We start from the raw sequence: 25511 nt of genomic DNA, 5'->3' as shown, positions 1-25511 counted from the left end.
ATTTATTTTAAGTGAAAGTTTATTAACTTGGTGTCATACGATACAGGTTTTAATTACTGTTACTCTATCGAATATGAATAAATTTCGGTTACAGTCTTCTTGAATGGCAATGTTGTCTTTAAAAATTAAGTTGTAAAATTTGATTTTGCATGGCTAAAATTGATGAACTGCTTGTTTTATTTTGTTTTTGCAAATGGTTCACTTAGCATTCACATTGATCCAAACATTGAGAAGGAAAGCAATGAAACAGTGATATAGAGCAACAAACATTTATTTCTGGTGTACATGCCCCTCTGCCTGCATATATTCTTCAGCCCTGAGTTTGTGTAGTGGTACTTCAACTAGAAGTACAGCGTAGTTATCTCCCTTTAGCAATTCTACGTGCTGCACACCTATCAAATAGACAATGCTGCACAGGGGTTGTAATTTTGTAGAATGTATTATTTGAAGCATTTTGTTACATGCATAGGTTTTTTTCCTTGAATTGTCAATAAATGTTATAAATTGATAATAATTTATTTGGTACAAATATCATTTAGTTAGTGCAATCATTTTTCCCAAGGATGAAAATTCATATTTGATGAAATTTATGTTTGTCATGAGAATTTTTGCTATGAATCACTCATGGATATGATTAACCCTTGGGATTAGACTGCCAGTGTACTTGACAGATGACAAGTGAATTAGGTCATCGCAAGTTTTTTACCTTTCAGGGCCATGATCTACAGGGGTGATACTTGTGTAACTGGTTCAATATTTAGACTTATGACATGTGTAGCAGTAAGATCTCTTTGTAGAACGGGACCAGGTTTTGTAGTAACACGTTTAAGACTGTATATTGTCTTAAGAAGTGAGCAGTTATTGGGCATGTTAGTTTTTGAGTAAATTAAGTGACATGCCCACATGGGTTTAGATAGGAATTCTCAAATATTTAGGAACTGAAGACATTTTATGTGATTGAAAAAAAGGGAAATTGTTGTAGCAATTATGTTTGGACTCAGTATTTGAAATTAAGCATGGGGTCCTTGTTTTAAAGGTGACCATTGATTCTAATGCCAGGGTTTCAGATCGGTTCCATGGCATTGACTGAATGGCAACCAAAATGACCTTGGAAAATGGTATGGAATAACCTCTGAGACCATCAGGACCCTTAATTTCAAACGCTGGCTGGACAAAACATTTTTTTCCTCTTTCTTATGAAACATTGTATAGTATTTTTTTTTGTCATTGATCATTTTTCTATTAATAATTGAAATTTTAACTTTGTGATATAGATCGAGCGCTCTCTGACTATCTTGACTTTGGGCTATCTCCAGGCTCTCTGTTGTCGGGGATGAAACATCTTGCCGAAGCTTCCGCAGGAGGTCCAATATCGTCAAAACAGTCGTCATCGTCATCACGCTCACGAGGCACCAAGTCATCTACATCAACGTCATCGTCCTCCACTGCCAGGAGCCTCCTCAATGGCACAGGGCCTAGTTCACATAGTGATGGACGTAAACGCAAACAAAAATCATCCTCTTCTCACTCATCAGGGACGCCCTCGCCCGCCATACCATCATCAACGTCATCATCGTCAACGTACAAGCCATCCTTACCTAAAAGTGAATCACCATTGGCTTTAACCACTACTGTTCAACCATCACAAGAAGTAAGTTCAGCTTGGTTTGGAGAACCTTAATAAAGTTTGCGGGATATAGAAACAGGCTCCATTCTTCTGTCATTTACAGTATGTTATCATATCCCAGTGTAAATCTAGTAGTTTGTTTCCATCAAGATTAGACCCGTGAAGATCCGGGGTAGAATAGGCCTTCAGCAACCCATGCTTGCTGTAACAGGTGACTATGCTTGTCATAATAGGCGACTCACGGGACCGGGTGGTCAGGCTCACGGACTTGGTTGATGCAGGTCATCATATCCCAATTGCATGGATCGATGCACATGATGTCGATCACAGGATTGTCTGGTCCAGACTCGATTATTTACATTTGCCGCCGTCATATAGCTGTAATATTGCTGAGTGCGGCGTTAAGCAACAAACAAGTGAGTGAGTGAGTATGGTTTTACGCCGCTTTTAGCAATATTCCAGCAATATCACGGCGGGGGACACCGGAAATGGGCTTTACACATTGTACCCATGTCGGGAATCGAACCTGGGTCTTCGGCGTGACGAGCGAACGCTTTAACCACTAGGCTACCTGACCGCCCCTAAGCAACAAACAAGGTCTGAGTATGTTGACAATGTTGTTTATGCCTATGTCACACTGATGTGTCACAGAAATCGTCGCCTGTCCACAAAAAGAAGAGCAAGAAAGTAAACATGGCTGAAAACGGCAGCCATTCGGATCTAAGCTCTTCAAGCTCTAGTCTCAGTGATGACAGCTCAGGAGAAAATCTGTCCAGTGATGAGTTCGATAAGAAGGCAGGTGCCCTAGCTCACCAGATAGACGGGCTGAAGAAGAAGCTGCTGGCCGACCAGATCCGCCAACGTGTGCAGAGTAAACCAGAGTCGCCCCAGTCCTCCTCAAAGTCACACGAACACAGTCGCTCATCCAAGTCCTCACATCATGATCGGGTAGGGAAAATTTACATAGTTTACAAAGACACAATATAGACCAGTTAAAAAATTATTCTTGTTTCTCGTGGGTAATAGTCTGGCCCAGACTTGATTTATTACTGAGCACAGTCTCATAGCTAGAATATTGCTGAATGGGGGGTTAAACAACAATAAATCAAATTTTATTGATTTATCATGCAAACTCTTTTGGCAAGTCCCCTGTGGTTCGAAGTATGATGACAGTATGGCAATGTGCTGAGTCCTTTTAGAGGTGAATTATTTGCTCCCTCTACAATAAAATGGCAGTACAAAATAAAATAAATTTTGAACAGTTGCTCAATTTTATTGACAAAGAAGGGAAAAATTTACAAATGTGTATTCATTTGGTCTCAATAAAGTGTGTTGGGGCCTTATTGACTAATGGTGTACCTTGACCCCTGGACTAGTGGTGTGCAATAATCTGTACTTGTCCTAAGAGGCGACTAACGGGATCGGGTGGTCAGGCTCGCTGACTTGGCTGATACATGTCATCGATCCCAATTGTGTGGATCGATGCTCATGATGTTAATCACTGGATTGTCTGGTCCAGACTCAATTATTTACTGACCGCCGTCATATAGCTGGAATATTGCTGAGTGTGGCGTTAAACAACAAACCAACCAACTGATGTACTTGTCAGGAACGGAAGTTGCGGGAGGAGGAGTTGCGGCAACTGGAGGCGGAGCTGCAGCACCAGCAGAAGCAGCTCAAGCAGCTCCAGAAGCAGGAGAAGGAGGCAATTCAGCACATGCCAGAACAGGCGTCGTCAGGAGCATCCTCCCCATGTCACAGCAGCACCACGGGACTCAAGCTCCACATCAGTAAAGCTGCAATAGCTGTAAGTAGGGTGGGTCCCATTGGGGTCAGAGTAGTTGCTCAGTAACCAACCCCATGCTTGTCTCGGTCAGTACTCCATGAGAAGTCCAGGTCCTCTGCAACCCCATGCTTGTCTCCCTGTGGGAAGTCCAAGTCAGAATAGGTCCCGAGATCCCATGCTTGTCTCCCTGTGGGAAGTCCAGGTCAGAATAGGTCCCGAGATCCCATGCTTGTCTCCCTGTGGGAATTCCAGATCAGAATAGGTCCAAGATCCCATGCTTGTCTCCCTGTGGGAATACCAGATCAGAATAGGTCCGAGATCCCATGCTTGTCTCCCTGTGGGAATTCCAGATCAGAAAAGGTCCGAGATCCCATGCTTGTCTCCCTGTGGGAAGTCCAGGTCAGAATAGGTCGCGAGATTCCATGCTTGTCTCCCTGTGGGAAGTCCAGGTCAGAATAGGTCCCGAGATCCCATGCTTGTCTCCCTGTGGGAAGTCCAGGTCAGAATAGGTCCCGAGATCCCATGCTTGTCTCCCGTGATCCCATGCTTGTCTCCCTGTGGGAATTCCAGGTCAGAATAGGTCCCGAGATCCCATGCTTGTCTCCCTGTGGGAATACCAGATCAGAATAGGTCCCGAGATCCAATGCTTGTCTCCCTGGCGGATGTCCAGGTCAGAATAGGTCCCGAGATCCTATGCTCGTCTCCCTGTTGGATGTCAAGGTCAGAATAGGTCCCGAGAACCTTTGCTTGTTGGAATAGGTCTCCATTAATCCCATGTTTCTAAGAGGTGACTAAGAGAATCAGATGGTGTGACCTCACTGACTGTCATTGTGCTCCCATGAGTTTAGTGATTGTTGCTTACTGTTTGCTTGTAGTGTGTGTGTGAGGGATATTTGTCTCAAAACATGAACTTGTTTTGAATAGTATATATATGATATATGAGAATATCATGCTTTGGAAAGTCAACAATTTGTGTAGCCTTTAATTCGTATATCTATTCCAGAAACACCTAAACCACAGACTAGGAGAGGATGGCCCTGGAACTTCAAAGTCCAGTCTGAACACCTCGGGTAGTGAGTCAGGGGGAGACAACTCTAATAATTCTGATTCAGGTCAGTAACCATAGCAACATGACTTTCTTGTCTATTTATATCTCAGGTAAACATGTGAAAGTCTTTGCCATGAGATTGGTACATCCTGATGTATTCATATTGAAATGTTTCCATAAGCAAATACAGGTTGATGGTGTATTTTGGAAGATTATTTCAACAATTTAATGTTGTAATCTAAACATACAGTAATGGTGGACTTGCCCTTGTTGAAGTGCCTAATTCCTGTCTCAGTCAGATATTGTAACTTGTGACTTGTTGTTGGACATTTTCCATGTGTTATTATGGTAAAAGTTACCTGCTACTTCACAGTGTTTGAAAACTCACAAAAGTTTTGAATTACCTGAATTTAACTTGCTGGGTCCCCTAATTAGAGCAAGTCTAGTTTCCTTTTAAATAATCTACCACCACTGTGGTCTAGTGGAGAGAGCATCTGCTTAGAGAGTGGATGGTCAGTGGTTTAATCCCCTTGCTGCGTCACACTAAAAGATGGTACTTTTTGTTACCCTGCCTGGTGCTCGGCATTATGGGGATAAAACCAGGTCGGCTCAGAGAGAGTATACTGTGTCAGAGTGTGGTATTCATGTTAAACTGAGTCATGGTATCTCAGTGGGCTAGTGCTATAAAACTGGCATAAGTTAGGAGCAGTGCAAAGAGCCACACACACACATGCATGCACCTCATCTTTATATCATGGTCCCTATATTCATGGACTGCTTGCTCTCTGTACGTGACAGAGAGTGACAGTGACAACTCCGACGATGACAGCGGGGACAGTGACTCGGAGAGTGACCCAGATGCCTCTCGTAACGAGGATGGGACGAAAAAGACCAAAACTGAGGATGGGGAGGAAGGTAAGTGTCCTGGTTCCATTTTATTTCCATGACAACAGTAACAAAGGTTGTTCATTAATTGTTTTTGTGTTTGTGTGCTCATTTTGACAATTGAACCATAGAATCTGTAAATTCATACAGTATTCCAATACATGTTTTGAGATATTAAAAAGGAATACATGACATATATAAGCTAGAACTTCTTGGTTTTAGTTTTTTCAAGTGTCATTTCAGGGGAATGAGGTTTTTAAATTGTTCTTTCTTTGAATGTTGTGAAGTTGGATGGGTAAAGGGAGATAACTCACCTCCTTATTGTACTGAACAGAGAATGTCGGGTATCATTTGCAGTGATGAATTTAAGATTGTAATCCATTTATTCGATAAAAGCCTCACCAGCAAAGCGTCGTCGCATCATTACAAATGAAAATGACCTTCGCATTCCCCTTGAGCATGGATGGCGACGACAGACAACAATTCACACAATGGGTCGCAGAGGCATTGTGGGAGAAGTGCTGTACTTTGCACCATGTGGGAAGAAGATGAAGACAATTCCTGATGTGATGAGGGTGAGAGGATCTTTTTGTGATTGGTTCAATGTTTGGTGGCCCAGTGTTTAAATTGTTGCAATCTACTGTGCAGAGTTGCATCCCTTAACTGTGCCAGGATCTGCTAGTCAAGGGTTCAGATTCCGTTTTGCCCCAGTTATTGTCTTTTGTCAGGTGTGTCACTATTTTGAAGTTGGGTTTAACCAAAGTGGCGGTCATCAGTAACCTTGACCTCTTGCAACAATAAGCTAATAAACGTCTATGATATGACTGAAATTTCGTTGAAAGCTGTTTGAGTCAATGTGCAGTCAATGTTCGCTGATAATGTATGCCTAGTTTTGACCTTGTGTCTTATTGAATGGCTTCTTTCTCTGCCTCTTACATGTTGGTGTTTGTGCCAGTAAAACAAGTCATTCATGTGGCTTTGTGATGAAAGGGTTTATAATCATGGTGAATACCCGAGACAATCCTTGTACCCTTGGCCATGATAGTGCTACAATATTGCTACTATTAATACCAGCTTGTACACTCTTGCAATGTGGAAGGAATGCATCTTCCTTAGGCAAGGGAGTTAACTGACTATAAAAGTCCAGTTTCCACCCTTGGAATTATGGACTTATATTTTGACTGGACTTACGAGTCTATGCATAGTCCAATCAAAATTGTGTTGCGAAATCGACATCCGGTTCGCAAACTGTCGTGCAGATTTCGGTTGATTGCAGAATTTGCAAAGCATGTGTACTGTCAACTTAGCGTCAACAGATATTTTCCAAATCTTTTCATGTTTTTAATCAAGGTGCTCATGTGATGTGATGCACATCGTGAAGTAAGACCCGTTTTATTACAAATAGATCTTGATTATCAATCAGATCGTCATTGAAACAAATGCAAGTGATATAGAGGTGGAATCTGATTGGGCAATAGGAGGGACATAGAAGGTACCTAACTCGTCATAACCAAACGATCGAGCCCAGAAATTCCAGAGTAGTTCGGCAAGGGTGGAAACTTGACTTTTACATTCAGTTAACTCCCTTGCCTCGGGAAGATGGAAGGAATAATGATTTCCAAAAAACTAGGAAAAATGAATCATTGACGATATTAACAGTCGGATATTTATACTTTGCTTATGTTACCTGTTTAAACATAATCCACATTGCTTTTGGTGTAAACCTACTGTTGACACTGATTGACTGTTTTCTGTTCCAGTACTTGGATAGAAATAGCATCACAGACCTCTCCAGAGACAATTTCACATTCAACACCAAGGTTAATGTCGGCGAGTTCTCCGAGATGAGACATGGGCATGTGGTGAGTAGGGGCTGGTCATTGTCACATACTTGTCGAATTTTATTTTTAATTTGTTGATTAACAAAAGTTTGGCTGAAAATTGAAGCTTTTGGAAATATAAAAATCAACTTCAAAGTTATGTATTATTAATGAATGAAAAACCAATATATGCTACTCAGTTTTTGATTGGGATATTTTAATCTTCCATGATACATCTCATAATATGTCAAGTGTATATTAGATATATCTGTAACCATGAAGATCTGGGTTAGAATAGGTCTTCAGCAACCCATGCTTGCCGTAAGAGGTGACTATGCTTGTCGGAAGAGGCGACTAATGGGATTGGTAGTCAGGCTTGCTGACTTGGTTGATGTATGTCATCGTATCCAAATGGTGTAGATCGATGCTCATGATGTCAATCACTGGATTGTCTGGTCCAGATTAAATTATTTACAGACCGCCGTTGTATAGCTGGAATATTGCTGAGTGCGGCGTTAAACAACAAACACACTAAATATGTGTGACAATTACTAATTATCCCTATCAAAAGTTGAGTAGTAAATTTAACTTGGCAAGACATTGAGTTAAGTGTTGCCAGTCCAAAGTTTGACACTAGGTTCATCAGGTTCTGTCATCTTTGTGTGCAGACACAGGCATGGATCTATATATAAGTGAAGTAGCATTCAATTTAAATAGAGTTTGGACTCTTTATAAACCGTACAGTGATGCAGGCTGATAAATTTGTTTTGCCCAAACAACATTGATGGAAAGATCCATGCTGTCACATCACTCACTCACTCACTCACTCACTCACTCACTCACTCACTCACTCTGTAGATGCCTGTGCCACTGGTGGAGGCAGAGATTCTAGAGCGTATCGCCATGTCGAAGGGCAAGCGAGCCAGGATGAAGGAGCTGGCCCAGAAGAGGAAGGAAAAGGCCCTGAAACAGCAGGAGCTGGCCAAGCACTTCATGGAAGTGAAGCTGAAGCGGAAGCTGGAACAGCAAGGTCAGTACTGGGAAGGGGATGTGTCAATACTGGCAGTACTGTATTTGCTTTGGGGGATGTGTCAATACTGGCAGTACCATACTTGCTTTCCGGGATGTGTCAATACTGGCAGTACCATACTTGCTTAGGGAGATGTGTCAGTACTGGCAGTACGGTACTTGAAAGGGATGTGTCAATACTGGCAGTACCATACTTGCTTTGGGGGATGTGTCAATACTGGTAGTACTATACTTGCTTTGGGGTATGTGTCAATACTGGCAGTACCATACTTGCTTTGGGGGATGTGTCAATACTGGCAGTACCATACTTGCATCGGGGGATGTGTCAATACTGGCAGTACCATACTTGCTTAGGGAGATGTGTCAATACTGGCAGTACTGTACTTGCTTTTGGGGGATGTGTCAATACTGGCAGTACCATACTTGCTTTTGGGGGATGTGTCAATACTGGCAGTACTGTACTTGCTTCGGAGTGTGTGACAATATTGGCAGTACCATACTTGTTTTGGGGTATGTGTCAATACTGGCAGTACCATACTTGCTTTGGGGGATGTGTCAATACTGGCAGTACTGTACTTGCTTAAGGGGGATGTGTCAATACTGGAAGTACTGTACTTGCTTTGGGGTATGTGTCAATACTGGCAGTACCATACTTGCTTAGGGAGATGTGTCAATACTGGCAGTACTGTACTTGCTTAAGGGGGATGTGTCAATACTGGAAGTACTGTACTTGCTTTGGGGTATGTGTCAATACTGGCAGTACCATACTTGCTTTTGGGGGATGTGTCAATACTGGCAGTACTGTACTTGCTTCGGAGTGTGTGACAATATTGGCAGTACCATACTTGTTTTGGGGTATGTGTCAATACTGGCAGTACCATACTTGCTTTGGGGGATGTGACAATATTGGCAGTACTGTACTTGCTTTTGGGGATGTGTCAATACTGGTAGTACCATACTTGCTTTGGGGGATGTGTCAATACTGGCAGTACCATACTTGCTTTGGGGGATGTGTCAATACTGGCAGTACCATACTTGCTTTGGGGGATGTGTCAATACTGGCAGTACCATACTTGCTTTGGGGGATGTGTCAATACTGGCAGTACCATACTTGCTTTGGGGGATGTGTCAATACTGGCAGTACCATACTTGCTTTGGGGGATGTGTCAATACTGGCAGTACCATACTTGCTTTGGGGGATGTGTCAATACTGGCAGTACTGTCCTTGCTTTGGGGGATGTGTCAATACTGGCAGTACTGTACTTGCTTAAGGGGGATGTGTCAATACTGGCAGTACTGTACTTGCTTAAGGGGGATGTGTCAATACTGGCAGTACTGTACTTGCTTTAGGGGGATGTGTCAATACTGGCAGTACCGTACTTGCTTTGGGGGATGTGTCAATACTGGCAGTACTGTCCTTGCTTCGGGGGATGTGTCAATACTGGCAGTACTGTCCTTGCTTCGGGGGATGTGTCAATACTGGCAGTACCATACTTGCTTTTGGGGATGTGTCAATACTGGCAGTACCATACTTGCTTTGGGGGAAGTGACAATATTGGCAGTACCATACTTGCTTTCGGGGATGTGTCAATACTGGCAGTACCATACTTGCTTTGGGGGATGTGACAATATTAGCAGTACCATACTTGCTTTGGGGGATGTGTCAATACTGGAAGTACTGTACTTGAAAAGGAATGTGTCAGTACTGGCAGAACTATACCTAACGGATATGTCAATACTGGCAGTACTATACTTACTAGGGGTGACTATTTGTCTGGAAATCACTATTGCGATAACTATTGATATTGAAAGAAACTATGCCAATAACTATTGATATTGCAAGCAACGATAGTTTTCAGTGTATCATTTTAGATGGATTTTGGAGTTGAATTCAACCTTAGAACTGACGTTTCCTTTGAATGTGATAACCATAGCAACAAATAAAAGTAAAGTTTGAGATATGACTGATTTGTTTTCTCTTTACCCTAATAATTTAAGAAAAAGGAACTTCCATATTACCATGTGTAAATTACTACCACTCATGATCAAAAGAAAAACAAATTTGAACAGCAGTACATGTATTTTATTGATATGGTAAATACAATCGAAACTATCGATATTCCTAACTGAAATCGATACTATTGATCCGAAACTGATTAATCGATTTATTGATTTTAAGTGCTTACCAATAGCAGTATATCGATATTTCGATTTATCGTGACACCCCTAATACTTACAAAGGGTATATGTCTATGGTAATATACTGGCAGTACTGTACTAAGAAGGGATGTGTCAATACTGGCAGTACTGTTCTTGAAGGGGATGTGTCAATACTGGCAGTACTATACATGCTTAGGGGATTGTCAATACTGGAAGTACTATACTTGAAGGGGATATGTCAATACTGGCAGTACTATACTTGAAAGGGGATCTGTCAGTATTGGCAGAACTATACCTAACGGACATGTCAATACTGGTTGAACTATACTTGAAGGGGGATGTGTCAGAACTGGCAGAACTACACTTCCATAGTGTATATGTCTATGGTAACATACTGGCAGTACTGTACTTGCTTCTGGATTATGTCTATAGCACAATTAATACTTCAGTACAATACTTCAGTACAATACTGTCAGGTGATACATCAATACTGGAAGTTCCTAGTTGGGCGATGTGTCAATAGCGGTAGTACTTTGAGAGGAAATGCATCAACACTGCCAGTACTTTGTAAGGGGTTGTGTCAATACTGCCAGTACTTTGTGAGGGGATGTGTCAATACTGGCTGTACTCTGTTTGGTGAAGTCAATACTGGCGGTACCATACTTGGGAAGGAATACAGTGGTTGTTGGCTGATGTGTTTATACTGCAGTGCAAATTGGGTTCGAGGATGCATCTGAAAAGGGCAGTTCTTGGTTAGGTATTAGTGAGTGAGTGAGTGAGTTGGGTTTAATGCCGCTTTTAACAGTATTCCAGTTATATCGCGGTGTGTCAGCTTAATGTGGGAGGAAAGCCCAAAGTGATGCAGGTCTCAGACATTTACCACTTTGGTGAAACCCACGAGCACGGGTATGGTGCTGACAAACCTAGAAACATAATGTGGGCGAACCGGGATTCGAACCCACAATCATAGGTTTCTGGCGTGCCCAAGGGACGCAACTGTGCACAACGAACCGCAGCGCCTTAGACGACTGGGCCACCCGTGCCCCCTGGTTAGGTATTATGTTAATGCTTTGTGCTGGGAAACAAAATATAATTTAATGAACTTTGCAAATTTGATTCATCTTTAGATAATATGTTATGTGAAACTTCATGACCTTTTTTCTTTATACATTTTGCATCCTTTTCTGGTTTCTCTGTTTTGCTATGGTTGTCGAATTCATGCATGCTGTTGAAGAGCATTTTTGTGGTTGCCATGGTTACCTGTCAGTCAATTCCAGGAATTGGATTTTCTTCCGAAAATAAGGTTTATTTTCTGCATTGTGATTTAGTTTGTGTTTGTTTGCTGATAATGCTTTTGTGAGGTTTGTGGTTTAAACTGAAAGTTATTTTTTCAGAGGCTCACTCTATTGGTAAGACATTTGCTGCTTTTTGTTCAACTTCGACACTGTCAACCCCTTCACAATGACATTAGTCTGAGATTGCTTTGTCAGTGACTGTGTGACCTCACTTGGTGGAGAAACAAAATTAAAATACCTCAAATAACGCCTGTGAACCCGGGGAGAAAGAAGGAAATGAGCTGAAGTGTGAAATGTTTGTGTCGTGGGAGGGGATCAAGGTTGTTCGGTGAAACCACCGTTTGGAATAATCAGTATGTGTTGTAATTTAGCAGGAACTTTCTTATCCACTAACCCCATCCATACCTCGGTCTGTTCAATACTCTCTCTCTCTCTCTCTCTCTCTCTCTCTCTCTCTCTCTCTCTCTCTCTCTCTCTCTCTCTCTCTCCTTTCCTTTCCTCACTCCTCTTCTCCCCTCCCTCCCTCCCAAAGCAACATTCTCTCTTCTGATCAGGCCAGTCAATTTCTGCATTTTCATTTTAAAACATGACACTTATCAATACACTGAGCTTCTGAGAGTAACTGGTAATAATATTTTGATGGGCAATTTCTTGAATGTAAACTTTAAAAAAATATATAGTTAAAGTTTAGACCAATACCGACAAATATAGAAAGCAGCCGTCTATTCTTTTTGAACCAATAAATGAAATAATAGCCAATTTCCATGTACACGTCACCCTTGTGCGCCATTCTTGATCCTGTCTGTATTGTTTTGTTCGTAAAACTCGATGGATTTCTAGGAGTTAGTGTGTGGTGTTCTCTGTCACAAATACTAATGCCAGGCTCTTTAATTCCTGCGAATACCATACTTTTGTTCCATCATTGCCATAATCCTGTATTTTGGCTGTTATCACACCATAAAAATCTTTTAGATTTTCAACAGAAGTCCACTTCATTGTCAGCTGACCCTAATAAGTCGTGTAGATAATAGTTTTCTTCCTCTCAATGTTCTGCGTATTCGCAGAGTGGGAAAACCTCACTTCTTCCCTGTGTGTGACAGTAGTGAGTTAAAATTTTACCTCGCATAGGCGTTATTTCAGCCATATTGCGAATTGTGTGCCAGAAGCAACATCTGAAACAATTTTCTGAGTATTTTAGGAGATAGTACGTGGTGATTTCCATCACAAACACTAATGCTAAGTTCTTTTTCTGCTGTAATGATATCATATTTACAACATTTAGTGCTAACTTTGCTTAAAATAACATTTTGTCGCCACAAAGTTGTTTTATGAAAACCATTAACTATGACTTCGCTGAGGATTTATTTTGCTGCCTTTTGAAATATATCATCATGGGTATCTTGATTATGTGTTGAAAAACAGGAAAGTGTTCTTGTTTTTACAGAGATTTAGTTGATGCAGATGTTTTCTCGTTGACAATTGAGTTATACTTGTATACGGGAGTCATTCAAAGACTTGATGCAGACCAAGGAACTTGCCATGTTAAAGATAATTATGTTCTATTGTGCAGACTTATTAGTTTGCACAGCTGTTGTCTTTTTTGCATGATTCAAAATTATTTCTTGAACGAAATGGGTAGTATTATAGTGTTTTCATTATTGAATCTAGTTCATGAATGCTTTGTTGTATAGTTTGTGAAAAGTGACATTTAGATTTGGATTGAATCTAAATCTTATGTAATGGGATTTTTGTGAATATGGTTTTTACCTATCCACAAAATGTTATGAAAGAAGGTTTATTTTCCGGAATAAGATATAAAAGAAAAATGACAATCGAGAAAAGGACAAGGAACAATTAATTGTGTTCAGTAAACAGTGTTGCTTTTTCATAATTATCTTTTTTGAAAAACAAAAAATTGACATTGGTTTGTAAGTCCCTCATAAGCAAATGGAAGGCTTCTGTCCCCAAATAATTAAGGAAAACTTTGGAGTAAAGTTGACTCTGTGTATTTGTAGAGCTTGCGAAAAAAGCTGCAGAGAACAAATTTCAGAAGAGACTTGACTTACAAAGGCAGAAAGAGCTTTCGAAGAAGTCAAACCAGCTCAAAGGTAGGCAACTGAAGTGTTGCTCAAAGTGCTTTATTTTTGTTCATAACCCCCACCCAGAACCTGATACCCGTATATCCTTTTGTTCATATATCTTCTTATTGTCACATATCTCACAATTTACACACTTTACAAAATTATGATTTTTTTTCAACGATAATGGTTGGCATTGGTTATATTGGAATGAACTGATAATTTGACAATGAGTTTTTGTGACTAACACACACATTTTTGAGCATCAGCATATTTTGATCTAACCTATTTGTGTTTGATCTTCCCTGTGTTGCAAACCACGCTATAATCCCCTCTTTCCCATGCCTCCGTTAATCCCTCAGTAGTAGTAGTTCTGCACCATTGTATCAGCTGATTACACTCTGACTAACAACCAGGTTCTTGTCCGGGGCAGGGAGATGTTTTCTTCACCTAGAAACCCTGTACGTTCAAACCATTGGAAACAATACAGGAGCATATTTGTTTGGTTTTCTTGAGCAAAGGATGTAAAAGAATAAATTTAAAATCTTAGCTTTTGATTGGCTGATGAAAGTTGACGTTTTTCATCTATATTCTCAAATTGAAAATTTATATTTTGGAAAATCCATGGCTTGATATGATTAGTGGACCAGTCAACAGTATGGTAGGTACTGGAATGAGTGTGTACATAACGTATTGAGTCAATTCTCTGCATGGATGTTGTGGTGTGAGTTTAATATGCAAGTATTGTCCAAGTATAGTGTTTGTTTCTACTGCTTTACAGGGTGTTGGTGCCATTTTCGGTAATTTTACTTTTGGAATCATTTTTGCCAGTGGGTGAAATTTCTTTTTCAGGTTCTAACTTTCGACACTTTATCTTCATGTTTTACGGTGTAATGGTCTTTTTTTTATTATTCTGTATTAGATAAGGAGGTATTGTGTTCTAGTTGTGCCGCGAAGAGCTGATCATGATTCAATGGTTGAATTGCCCTACCAAGCTTTGCTTTGAGTGTCCCGATGCTGTGTTTTAGCGGCTGAGCGTCGGAAACAGAAGGAACAGAGTAAGGTAATGAAGCAGCAGGAGAAGGTTAGAAGACAGGAACAGATGAGGCAGGAGAGAGAGATGAGAGCCCAGCACATCCTAGAGGTAGGCGGCCATTTTGAATTTTCAAAGTGTCATGAAAATCCCTGGAAACATTTTCTCAAGGTTACTACTTGTGAAATGTATCTTAGGCTAGTGAAACTATTGACAGCCATTTCTAGTCATCCATATTGCTGTATTTTGTTTATGACAAAATATCAGAATTGAAAATTGATTCAGTATTTGCATATTTCAGTCTAGTTTAAACAGTACATGGTGTAGTTACATAGTATTCTAAAGCAGTTGGGATCATCCGATTCTTTCATATTACTCAAGTTAATCTGTGATGGCATGAGATTATCTAGTGTAATATGAAAGAATTGTGTGGTCCTTAACTTCTTTGAGTAGTATAGAATTATGATTTGTTACATTGGTGTGACCAATTAAGTTTCTTGTTTTACAAACAAGCTTACCCTTATGTTTTGCAAAGTTTCAAAAGAAATAAGATTGAGTGCTATGTTTGATTTTACATGTTATCATTTCCTTTGGATTTGAACTGTTTTGCAATCTTATTAAAATCAGATCTTCGTTCTGGCTGCTGCTGAACAAAGATCTGAGGACATCTTACCGAATTGGGAAAATGACAGTATGAATCCCGAAATGGTTAATACGGGGTATTCTAATCAGGCTGTATGCCCGATTCCATCAGAATCGTCTGTTTCTCTCATCAATGGGATAAATGTTTGAAATGAAAGAGACTTTCCAGGGCCCGTTGAAAATACTGCCAATCAATCTCGGCCAGCTATTTGACATTCCAGAATTTTCGTTTGTTCAGTTTTCACATTTTGAATCAGTGCTTTTCGTAGTCTGGAATGGATATTAAAACTAGTGCCGTAAAGGTCAAGAAAGCTGCAATCTGATTGGCTAATGTTGACTTCTTCAAAGTCATTTCATTGGTCAATCAAAGTTTGTGACAGGTCTTACACCCGTAATGGGATGTCCTCAGATCTTTGTTTAGTGGTAGCAAGAACTACGATTTGATTTTAGTGTGATGGAACTGTATCGCAAGATTTGTGTTTTGGAAACACCCTCTGTCAAAATTGTTTTACATTATTTTCTCACTGCCTGCTGGCATGGTGGCCAAGCTATACTGTAAAAGAAGTAAACAAATTGGTGTGGCCTTTGTTCAGAATTATACAAGTTTGGATTAGAGACAGTTCTGTGGAATATGAATTGCCATGATGCTATATTGCGGCTTGAAGGTTTCTTTATAATGTTGGATTGTGTGTTTCTGTGTCTGCCTTTAACTGCAAATGAGAGCAGCTTTTCAAGGATTTGTATCACTGTTAGGACAATATTACAGACCTTTGGTATTGATTTTAACAGCTTTTTGTCAGATTTTATGCAGCAAAACTTCCAAGGCATGAACTTTAGTTCAGTCTTTGAACACTGGAAAGTCACTATATCTAAAAGAGGAAATACTGGCGAGAAGTAAATGGCCAATTGTATGAAATACATTCAAAAGTTTGTCTTTTTTTGGCTGAAGCAAAAAAATATGATGATTTTGCTATAAAAATAGTATTGTTCATTGCAGTCCAACATACTCTGGTTTCATATGGAGAGAGTAAGTTGATTGACAGTGATTGACAGCTTGTCTTGTCAGGCCAGCCAATGAAATTTTACGTTTGTCAGGCATCTGTGAATAGTCTATAAAATGTTTATCAAACTTCAATGCAAACTATCATATGTATTTATTATGAAACTTTGCTATCTTTTCAAATTTATGACATCAATATTGGCAAAAGTAATGTAGAAACATATTCTTTACATTATTGACAATGTTTAACTTTTCTTTGTTATCCTACTTTCGAAATACAGCTTTTACTTAAATATGTTTGATTAATGAAATAACATACTTTCTGGGCTTGATCAAATTTCGAAGAGAATTTCTTTTTGGATTTGACAACTAGAAGCATCATACCAATTAAAAATTAGTAGGTATTAAAAAAAATAGGAAGACACTCAATATTTCATTTGCTGGCCTCTGATTGGTTGTTGTCCCTTGATTGACAGCTGTCAATCTATTGTACAGCTATATCACCTATTGTAGGCTTGCCGTATTCCTCAGCTATATGTATCTGCTTTTTACTTAAACTATTTTATCATTAACTTTGTTTACAAACATATTAGATAATAATATTCATAGCCTCATCTATTGACATAAACACTTGGTTCGATTAGCATCCTGCAATAGGATTAACATATTTGATTAATATCATTCAGAATATAGGAGTTAGTAAGAAATTGGATATAACTTTCGTATGCAAAGCATGTGAACTGCATGTTCATATTGACAATGTTTCGAGAAGGGATAAAATAAGGATGTACGGTCATGCATGAGTATAGTGTTAAAGTTGGGTTAATTTGATGCTCACACGTAGCATAGAATGGTAATATCGGACCATTGCATGTGCATGGTAGGATAGTCTGACTAAAAAATTTATATCACATGAAATTAACCTGTTTGTTATCAACAATTTAAGAAAGTTGACATATTGGTTGATAAGTTGATAATGTGTCAAACAAGTATAATATATACTATCCAGAAGAGGTTTTGGGCCTTTCAATTCTTTCATATTACTACAGTTAACATATTAACTATAACATATTAACTATAGTAATATAAGAATCGTGTGTGCTTAATTGATTTTGAGTACTTACATGGGTACCACTTGTTACATGGTGGGTACTATTCAGATTAAACGTATGTGCATATTGAATAATCAACTAAACACATGAAGTAGAAAAACTGAAGAAATATGTTCCTGTTCTGAAGTCTGAAAGGAATAACCTTCACATTTTGTGACCTCAGTGAGCAACTTTACTTCGATACAAATAAACTATTATTCTTGTATTGTTAACATGTATATCAAATGCTGATGTCATTACTAAAATGTTTTTAATAAAGTATTGACTTCATGGCATGGTGACAAATTGCTGCCATTAGAATGCATTTGTTGCCAGAAACTTTGTGTATTTCTGTATGTATGTTTTGTCGATATCTTTTTTCTTTCCCAAAGAAACAACGTAAACATTAGGATTTAGGAGTTAAAAGTTGATTCACATTATGACATTAATGACAAACTAATATGTCTCAGTAGTGGTATGGATTATAGTAAACTCGTTAATGTCTTATGGCGCCAGAAAGAGTTATCTCCCTTTGTTAAAGGTAATTTCCATGTTAAGGGGTAAATATTGATCCACAGTATCAATAATGACAAGCTAAGTATGTCTTCATAGTATGGATTAAGGGCAAACTTGGAAATATGTCATCTAGCAGAAAGAATAACCTCCCTTTGTTCAAGAGTTATCTCCCTTTGTAAAAGGTAAACGCCAGCTTTCCCTTATGTATATTAGCAAAGTATATTTTGACTGAACAGTTATGCTTGTAGGTATTTAGTTGTAATTCTGCTTTGACCAGTGATTTCTAAAGTGTGTCTTGGGCTCTAAGCTTTGTGACTTACCCTGCTTATCTGTCTTGTGTTCTTGTCAAGCTGCTCTCATTGGTCAGTATCTGCTGCATGTGACATTTGATTGGTTAGTTTAAGTTGAGATCTTGGTAAGGCCACTATCAATTATAGGAATAACTGTCTAAATTCTAATTTTGTTTTTTGGCATGGTCATTGTTGTGTATTAGTTACATGAATCTGCCAAAGAATAATTAATAAAAAATGTGTTTATTTTGAACCAATCTTCAACAAAGTTCAAATGTTCATTTTTAAAGATCACTGCAACAGTAGCTAGGGACTAAACTATTACGTTGCCTCAATCTGTGTTGATTTTTGGAAGCATGGATGCTGATGGTGATGTAAAGAGAAATATGCCATCAGCATGTTCAACATATATGTCTAGTAGATGTGGTATACTTGATGTTGATGATGATGATGATGATGATGATGATGGTTCAAGGAGAGAGAGATGAAGAGACAACAAGCCGTCATGATGAGGGAGCAGGTAATGAAGAATCTCAGCATCGTACGTTCACCTCCTCACATCACACGCAATCTCGGTCTTTCTGCGCTTATCAACCCTTCATTTATTCATTGTTTATGATCAGCTGTCTTGTATGCCATACTGATATGTGTGAAGTCATCTGTTAGCAATGTTGTGTGAAAAAGGATTTAAAATGCACTTCTAAGATGATAAATATCTTCTTTTTTTTCAAAAACTTTATGTCTATCTTGACGTTAATCTACTTCCAAATACTTATCTTTAGCTCATTGAACGTAAACTTAATGAATCCATGAGAAAATATCCATGAATGAATTTATTGAAGATTGAGAAGGCCCAGATGAAACCACTTCCTATTTTAAACAAGTCGTTTATGATTTTTAGCTCCAGTATAAGGGGATCGTAACTCCCATACTTTAACATATACTTGCGACTGTCATGGCACTAAGACACTTTGCGGAGCTGGGCCTAGTGGTATTTTAACATGTTGGACAGCTGACTTGAATGATGAACGAAGGCAGGGATGTGTTAACTGCAGTTAATATTGACCCTTTATCAGTACATGATTCCAAGTAGCAGGTCACTTGGTGCACCCAGCACCTTGTGACCATTTGTTGAAATGAGCGCCATCCTTTCGAATCCTCAAGAAATTATTCCTTTTGAAAATTGTGAAGGGCACAAAAATCTATTACTGGAATCATCTGCTGAAATGTTTTTCTTGTGCACTTTTCTTTTGATAATTTGAATTTATGCATTATTTGAAAAATGATGTTCAAATGACTTATTTAGTAGATATTGTATTTTTCACTAACACTCTCTAATGTGCCTCGTATGCTTTTGTATGTATCATAGGTAAGGTATTATATGCTATTTATACTAAACAAGAACAGTAAGGGATCATGAATATTTTTTTATTTTTTTTAGGACTTGTGTGCTCAGTCTTCACTACAAAAAAATATCCCCAAAATATTCATGATCACTCACTTATTTTGTTCCATATGTAACTAGGGGGGACACGGGTGGCCCAGTCTTCTAAGGTGCCGTGATTCGCTGTACAGAGTTGCATCCCTTGGGCACCCCATGATTGTGGGTTCGAATCCTGGTTCGCCCCAATTATGTTGTCAGCACCATACCCGTGCTCGTGGGTTTCACCAAAGTGGTAAACGTCTGAGACCTGCATCACTTCGGGCTTTCCTCCAACATTGAGCTGACACGCCGTGATATAACTGGAATAATGTTAAAAGCGGCGTTAAACCAAACTCACTCACTCACCCACTCACTTATGTAACTAGAGCGGAGGTAGTCTAGTGGTCTAAAGCATATTCATTAGACATGACTTACTTTGATGGGTTCGAGTCCAAGATGTCTCCTGATTATGACCTCTGATTTACCAGCACCCTACCCCTACTTTCACCCAAAGCGGTAAATGTCTAAGAATTGCGGGGCACTGGGGTAGCCAAGTGGTTAAAGCATTCACTCATCATGCTGAAGGCCCCTGTCTGATTCCCCACCCGGGTACAATGTGTGAATCCCAGTTATGGTGTCCCCCGCCATGATATTGCTGGAATATTGCTAACTGCTGCGGAAAAGACATACTCACTCTCTCTGAAAAATGATCCAGTCAGTCTTTCCAAATACAGCATGCTAACAGGCTGTGTGATATAACTGAAATAGTGTTCCTAACAGCACTTAACACAACTCACTCACTCACTCACTCACTCACTCTATCCATTGAGTATATTTTTCTTCAGTTTATCAATTTGCAAAATAACTGTTGAGATAACTGTAAAGAGATCAGAAGATTTTACAAGCTTGAAAGCTTTCTTCTTCTTCATCATCCTCAGATATTTGTTCCTTCTAGAATGCCTTTTAATTGTATGTGTATTATATGATGACTTGCAGGAACGTGAAAGACGGCGCCAGCACTTACTGCTTGTGAAGGCTCTTGAGGCTCGAAAGAAGCAAGAGGTGAGATTATGAACAAGAGTACATACAGAATAACAACAAATATGTTTTGAGAAAAAATATTTCAAATTAATTTTACAAATGAGTAGCTGAAATAAGGAAGTGGTAATAAACATAAAATATATCATCATTATCACAGAAAAATAAAGGTAAGTGTTGTGATTTTTTTTATGCTTATGCATCAGTGGATTTACCGTATTCGACGTAATAAGCGCCCAGGGCGCTCTCAAAATTAGAAATAGGGGGTTCTTATTAGAATATTATTTTGGTGAAAAAAACAGAGTTGAAAGATAAATATCGTGGTTTATGCTGACAGCGTGAAATGTCTATTTTTCCAGGATTTAATTGCCAATAATAAAGGGTGCATATAACACATGAGTGCATATTATACGCGAATAGGGGAAGGAAGCGATGCGTATTATATGCGAATAGGGGTCGGAAGGCGTGCTAATTGGGATTGTTCACCAGCCAATATATTAGCAAATCTCGACGTGGGCGCTTATTAGAGCGGGGGGGGCAGTCGGGTAGCCTAGTGGTTAAAGCGTTCGCTCGTCACCCGGAAGACCCGGGTTCGATTCCCGACATGGGTACAATGTGTGAAGCCCATTTCTGGTGTCCCCCGTCGTGATATTGCTGGAATATTGCTAAAAGCGGCGTAAAACCATACTCACTCACTCACTATTAGAGCGGGGAGCTTAGTACGTCGAATACGGTAACTACCGATAATTTCCGTTCCGTTGTTACATTGGTCATCTTCTGTTGTCTGGCCACACACTAGGCTGGGGAAAAGGGGGTAACATTTAGTTCTCGTGTATAATACACGCCCCTAATTTGGGAATCTACAAACTGTGAAAAAAGTGTGTATTATACACAAATAAATATGGTATGCAAAAAATAGAATCCAGTTTTCAATAGGGTCAAGAATATCAGTCATATTATTTCAGTAATCCTCACTGAGCATTATGATTTTTGCTTCTGTTATTGCTGGAATAAAGCAACATTGAACCATACTCACTCACTCACTCACTCACTCTCTCTCTCTCTCTCTCTCTCTCTCTCTCTCTCTCTCTCTCTCTCTCTCTTTAGGACGTAAATAATCTCCATTTGATATGTATGCCAAGTTTTGATGATGCTTTTTGTTTTTCTAGGAGAAGGAGCGAGTGAAAGTAGAACGCTTACAAGAGAAACGGATATTCAGAGAAAGAAAACTGGTGAGGTTAATCAAGATTATTATTATGAAGCTTTGATGAACACATAAGAGTTAATGTGTGTATGATGATTTCAGCCAAAGTGAATCTGTCGAAGCTAATGTGTGTATTACAATTTCAAAGGAAGTCAAGATATCGAAGCAAATGTGTGTATATTAAAATTTGAGCGATAGGGAGTATATCTCGGATCTAGTTTGTGTATTAAGATTTCAGTGATAGTGAATTCATGTATATCGGAGCTGATGTGTTTATTGCGATTTCATCAATAAAGAATATATCGGAGCTTGTGTGTGTATTACGTTATCAGCAATAGGGAATATATCGGAGCTAGTCTGTGTGTTACGATTTCAGTGATGGTGAATATTTCGGAGCTAATGTGTGTATTACGATTTCAGCAATAGGGAATATATCGGAGCTAGTGTGTGTATTACGATTTCAGTGATGGTGAATATATCGGAGCCAGTGAGTGTATTACGATTTCAGCAATAGTGAAAATATCGGAGCTAGTGTGTGTATTACGATTTCAGCAATAGTGAATATTTCGAAGCAGATGTGTGTATCACGTTATCACCAATAAGGAATATATCGGAGCCAATGTGTGTATCACGTTATCACCAATAAGGAATATATCAGAGCCAATGTGTGTATCATGTTATCACCAATAGGGAATATATCGGAGCCAATGTGTGTATTTGGTGTTGCAGGAGCAGCGTCGGATGGAGCTAGAGATGGCGAGAGAGATGAAGCGACCTTGCGAGGACATGGAGCTTCGTGACAACCGGGTCAGACATCATTCTTGTTGATTTCACTGGTTCATTAAGTGATGATTTGGTGGTCACTGTGGCTGTTTTTGAGACTCACAATGGGGATTTTTACTCATACTATCAAACATTGGTTTGCCTGACCCAGACTTGATTATTCACAGCCTCTCATGATTTGTTTGAATATTGCCAACTGCCCTACTGCCATATGTTATTTTAACTCAGTCACTCCTATCGGTCTGTAAGATCAGAACTTGTGAACCAGCGATTGAAAACGGATTTCTGGATAAAATAATTATTCTCTTCGTTTATTAAAATCAATGAAAAACTGAAAGATTTTATGTTGAAATCTGTTGACGTTGAGCCAAATGTTTGATGGTTGATTTTGTGTTGATTATGATGTACAAGTTTTTAGAGTATTTTCTAATTTCATGATCAATTTATTTTCAAAGGAGTTCCAGGAATTTCCCAGAATCCCCGGTGTGCGTCTGGCAGGAGCTCCCTTTGCAGATTGTCTGATGGCGATAGAGTTTATGCATAACTTCGGGGACGCTCTTGGACTTGGTGAGTGTGAGACCTTAGATAGAGAGCATGGGATAAAATAGTCTCTTGACAGACTTGTTTGCAAATTCGGGGCAGCTTCCACACTGATAGAATGGTTCCTTTCAAACCTACATTGCATGTCTATCTGACTTTGATTTGAGATTTTTATCTGTGTTTTATGTTAGAAAGTATGCTTTCTTGATCGTCATTAGACATCATTTTAGTGAAGGCTCGATCATATGTCTGCTCTTGGGGATTATTGCACTGCATAAGACTGATGGGTCATGCTCGGTGACTTGGTTGATGCATGTCATTGTACCCCAAGGTCATGGATTGTTGATCACAATATCGATCACTAGATTGTCTGGCCCAGACTTATTTACAGGCTGCTGGAGTATTGCTGAGTCCCTAGGCCTTCCAATTAAGGTTTCAAAGTGTTTCTGTTTTCACCTTGTTTCAGACAAGGACTCCATCCCCACGATGAAGATCCTCCAGAATGCACTGTTGAATGATAACGATGAAGACATGGAGGAGTTTCTGTGCCTCATGTCACATCTCGTTCGATTTGGACTGGATGACCCTGGTGTTCCGAACCCTAAAGAGGTCAGTGACCTGGTGTCAGATTGTTTACAATGTTTGTATATGTGTTCCAGTTTTCTTAAGTAGCTGCAGTTCACTTTGCAGAGTAGCTCCCCTTAGCCCTGCCAGGATCTGCTGGCCGTGGGTTTGAATATGTCTGGATGAAATAGATATACTGTTCAAAGTGGTGCTAAGCCTAGGTCAATAACTCACTCATGGAAAGATGCGGTGTGAAAACCTAGTGGTTACAGGGATTTATCCTTACCTGCTCAGATGCCGATATTCGGCCTCAAGTCTGCAGCAAATGACAGTAAAAATTCTCAATTTGAATTAGAAATTTTCCAATTCCTCGGAATTTACAAAAATAAAATCATAACAATGATGCAATTCTAAAAAAATGATAAAAAAATTCCAATTTGAAAACAACAATTTGCATGCCAAAGACACTTGGTTTGGAGTCCCAGATAAATCTCTGGTTAAAGCATTTGCTCAACAGGCAGAAGGCACGGGTTCGATTCCCCTCAAGGATGCAATGTTTGAAGCCCATTTATGGTGTCCCCTGTCATGATGTACGTTGCAAGAAATAATGTAAAACCCTTTTCACCCCTCACTTCGGGAGATTAAGGCAGATGTAAGTCCAAAAGGATAATAGACGGAAATCCCTGAACATGGTTATTTGATATTGGATATTTGTGTCTAGAAAGGATTTATTGATGCCTTTAAGTGACACTGTTACTTTTCATCATCCCAGGCTGTGACGAAGCTTAACCAGAAGATTACTGACATCGAGCTCACAGACTCCACCCTCTCCGAGATCCTCCGAATATTCATCATTGCCCGCAATGGCAAGAAGACTGAGGTAGGTGAAGACTCCCTTGAGAAAGTGACAAGGAGCTAATACTCCAAGCACTGAAGCCCATTTCTAATCAAGGTCCAGACGTTACCCAGGGCCAACCAAGTCATATCTACTACGCAAAAAAGTTCAAGAACACATTCTTTTATATTACTATGGTTAGTCTGTCATGCCAGACCGCCTCCGTGGTCTAGTGGTAGAGTGTCTGCCCGCAGAGCGGAAGGTCTGGGTTTGATCCCCGGATGCGTCATACCAAAAGATGTTAAAAGATGGTACTTGTTGTTACCCTGTCTGGCACTCGGCATTAAGGGACTAAAACAAGGACTGGTCGGCTTGGAGTCAGTATACTGTGTCTGAGTGGGGTATTCATGTTGAACTGCGGCATGGTATCTCAGTGAGCTAGCACTATAAATCGGCATCAATCCGGACTAGTACACGCAGCCACACAAACACACACGTACATGCACGTCGCTATGTTAGTGCAATGATCTTGGACGCGATGTTAAACCCCATTTCACCTCACCTCACCTAACCTCACCTCACCTCACCTCACCTGTCATGCCACCCACATGACTACCCAGACGCGTGGTTAGTCACATGATATATTGTATCATGAAAATAGCACAACAACTCCATTGTTACACTACAATTTGCTTATGTTTATACTTCTTTCTTACTATAAACACATTCCTTCCAACTCATATGTTTGCATAAAGATAGAGCTTCAGTTAACTTCATTGTATTCATGGTCAATTCGGTTTTTACGTGTATCTAAATAGTTTTTA

General features: G+C 39.5%; 1 protein-coding gene across 20 annotated transcripts in view; it reads left to right on the top strand.

Moving 5' to 3' along the window:
- LOC124150819 (bromodomain adjacent to zinc finger domain protein 2B-like) overlaps window positions 1-25511 on the top strand; it is a 113459-nt gene that overhangs the window by 63853 nt on the left and 24095 nt on the right. For 8 of the 20 annotated variants that reach the window (XM_046522921.2, XM_046522961.2, XM_046522952.2 and 5 more), the window contains 19 exons: window positions 1275-1651; window positions 2279-2575; window positions 3237-3434; window positions 4417-4525; window positions 5260-5376; window positions 5743-5921; window positions 7107-7208; window positions 8025-8196; window positions 11750-11764; window positions 13666-13758; window positions 14757-14872; window positions 16401-16430; window positions 18776-18841; window positions 20720-20785; window positions 21931-21993; window positions 22695-22772; window positions 23204-23315; window positions 23755-23897; window positions 24625-24732. In XM_046522921.2, the coding sequence (XP_046378877.2) occupies window positions 1275-1651; window positions 2279-2575; window positions 3237-3434; window positions 4417-4525; window positions 5260-5376; window positions 5743-5921; window positions 7107-7208; window positions 8025-8196; window positions 11750-11764; window positions 13666-13758; window positions 14757-14872; window positions 16401-16430; window positions 18776-18841; window positions 20720-20785; window positions 21931-21993; window positions 22695-22772; window positions 23204-23315; window positions 23755-23897; window positions 24625-24732 (2441 nt within the window). The remainder of the gene's footprint in view (window positions 1-1274; window positions 1652-2278; window positions 2576-3236; window positions 3435-4416; window positions 4526-5259; window positions 5377-5742; window positions 5922-7106; window positions 7209-8024; window positions 8197-11749; window positions 11765-13665; window positions 13759-14756; window positions 14873-16400; window positions 16431-18775; window positions 18842-20719; window positions 20786-21930; window positions 21994-22694; window positions 22773-23203; window positions 23316-23754; window positions 23898-24624; window positions 24733-25511) is intronic. The other 12 variants (XM_046522982.2, XM_046523055.2, XM_046522944.2 and 9 more) reach the window with 11 other exon arrangements.

This window comes from Haliotis rufescens, unplaced genomic scaffold (assembly GCF_023055435.1).
Source record: "Haliotis rufescens isolate VD_foot unplaced genomic scaffold, xgHalRufe1.0.p SCAF_4, whole genome shotgun sequence".
Classification (NCBI taxonomy): domain Eukaryota; kingdom Metazoa; phylum Mollusca; class Gastropoda; order Lepetellida; family Haliotidae; genus Haliotis; species Haliotis rufescens.
Note: the sequence above shows the minus strand (reverse complement) of the source record. Positions and strands in the feature narration are given on the sequence as shown.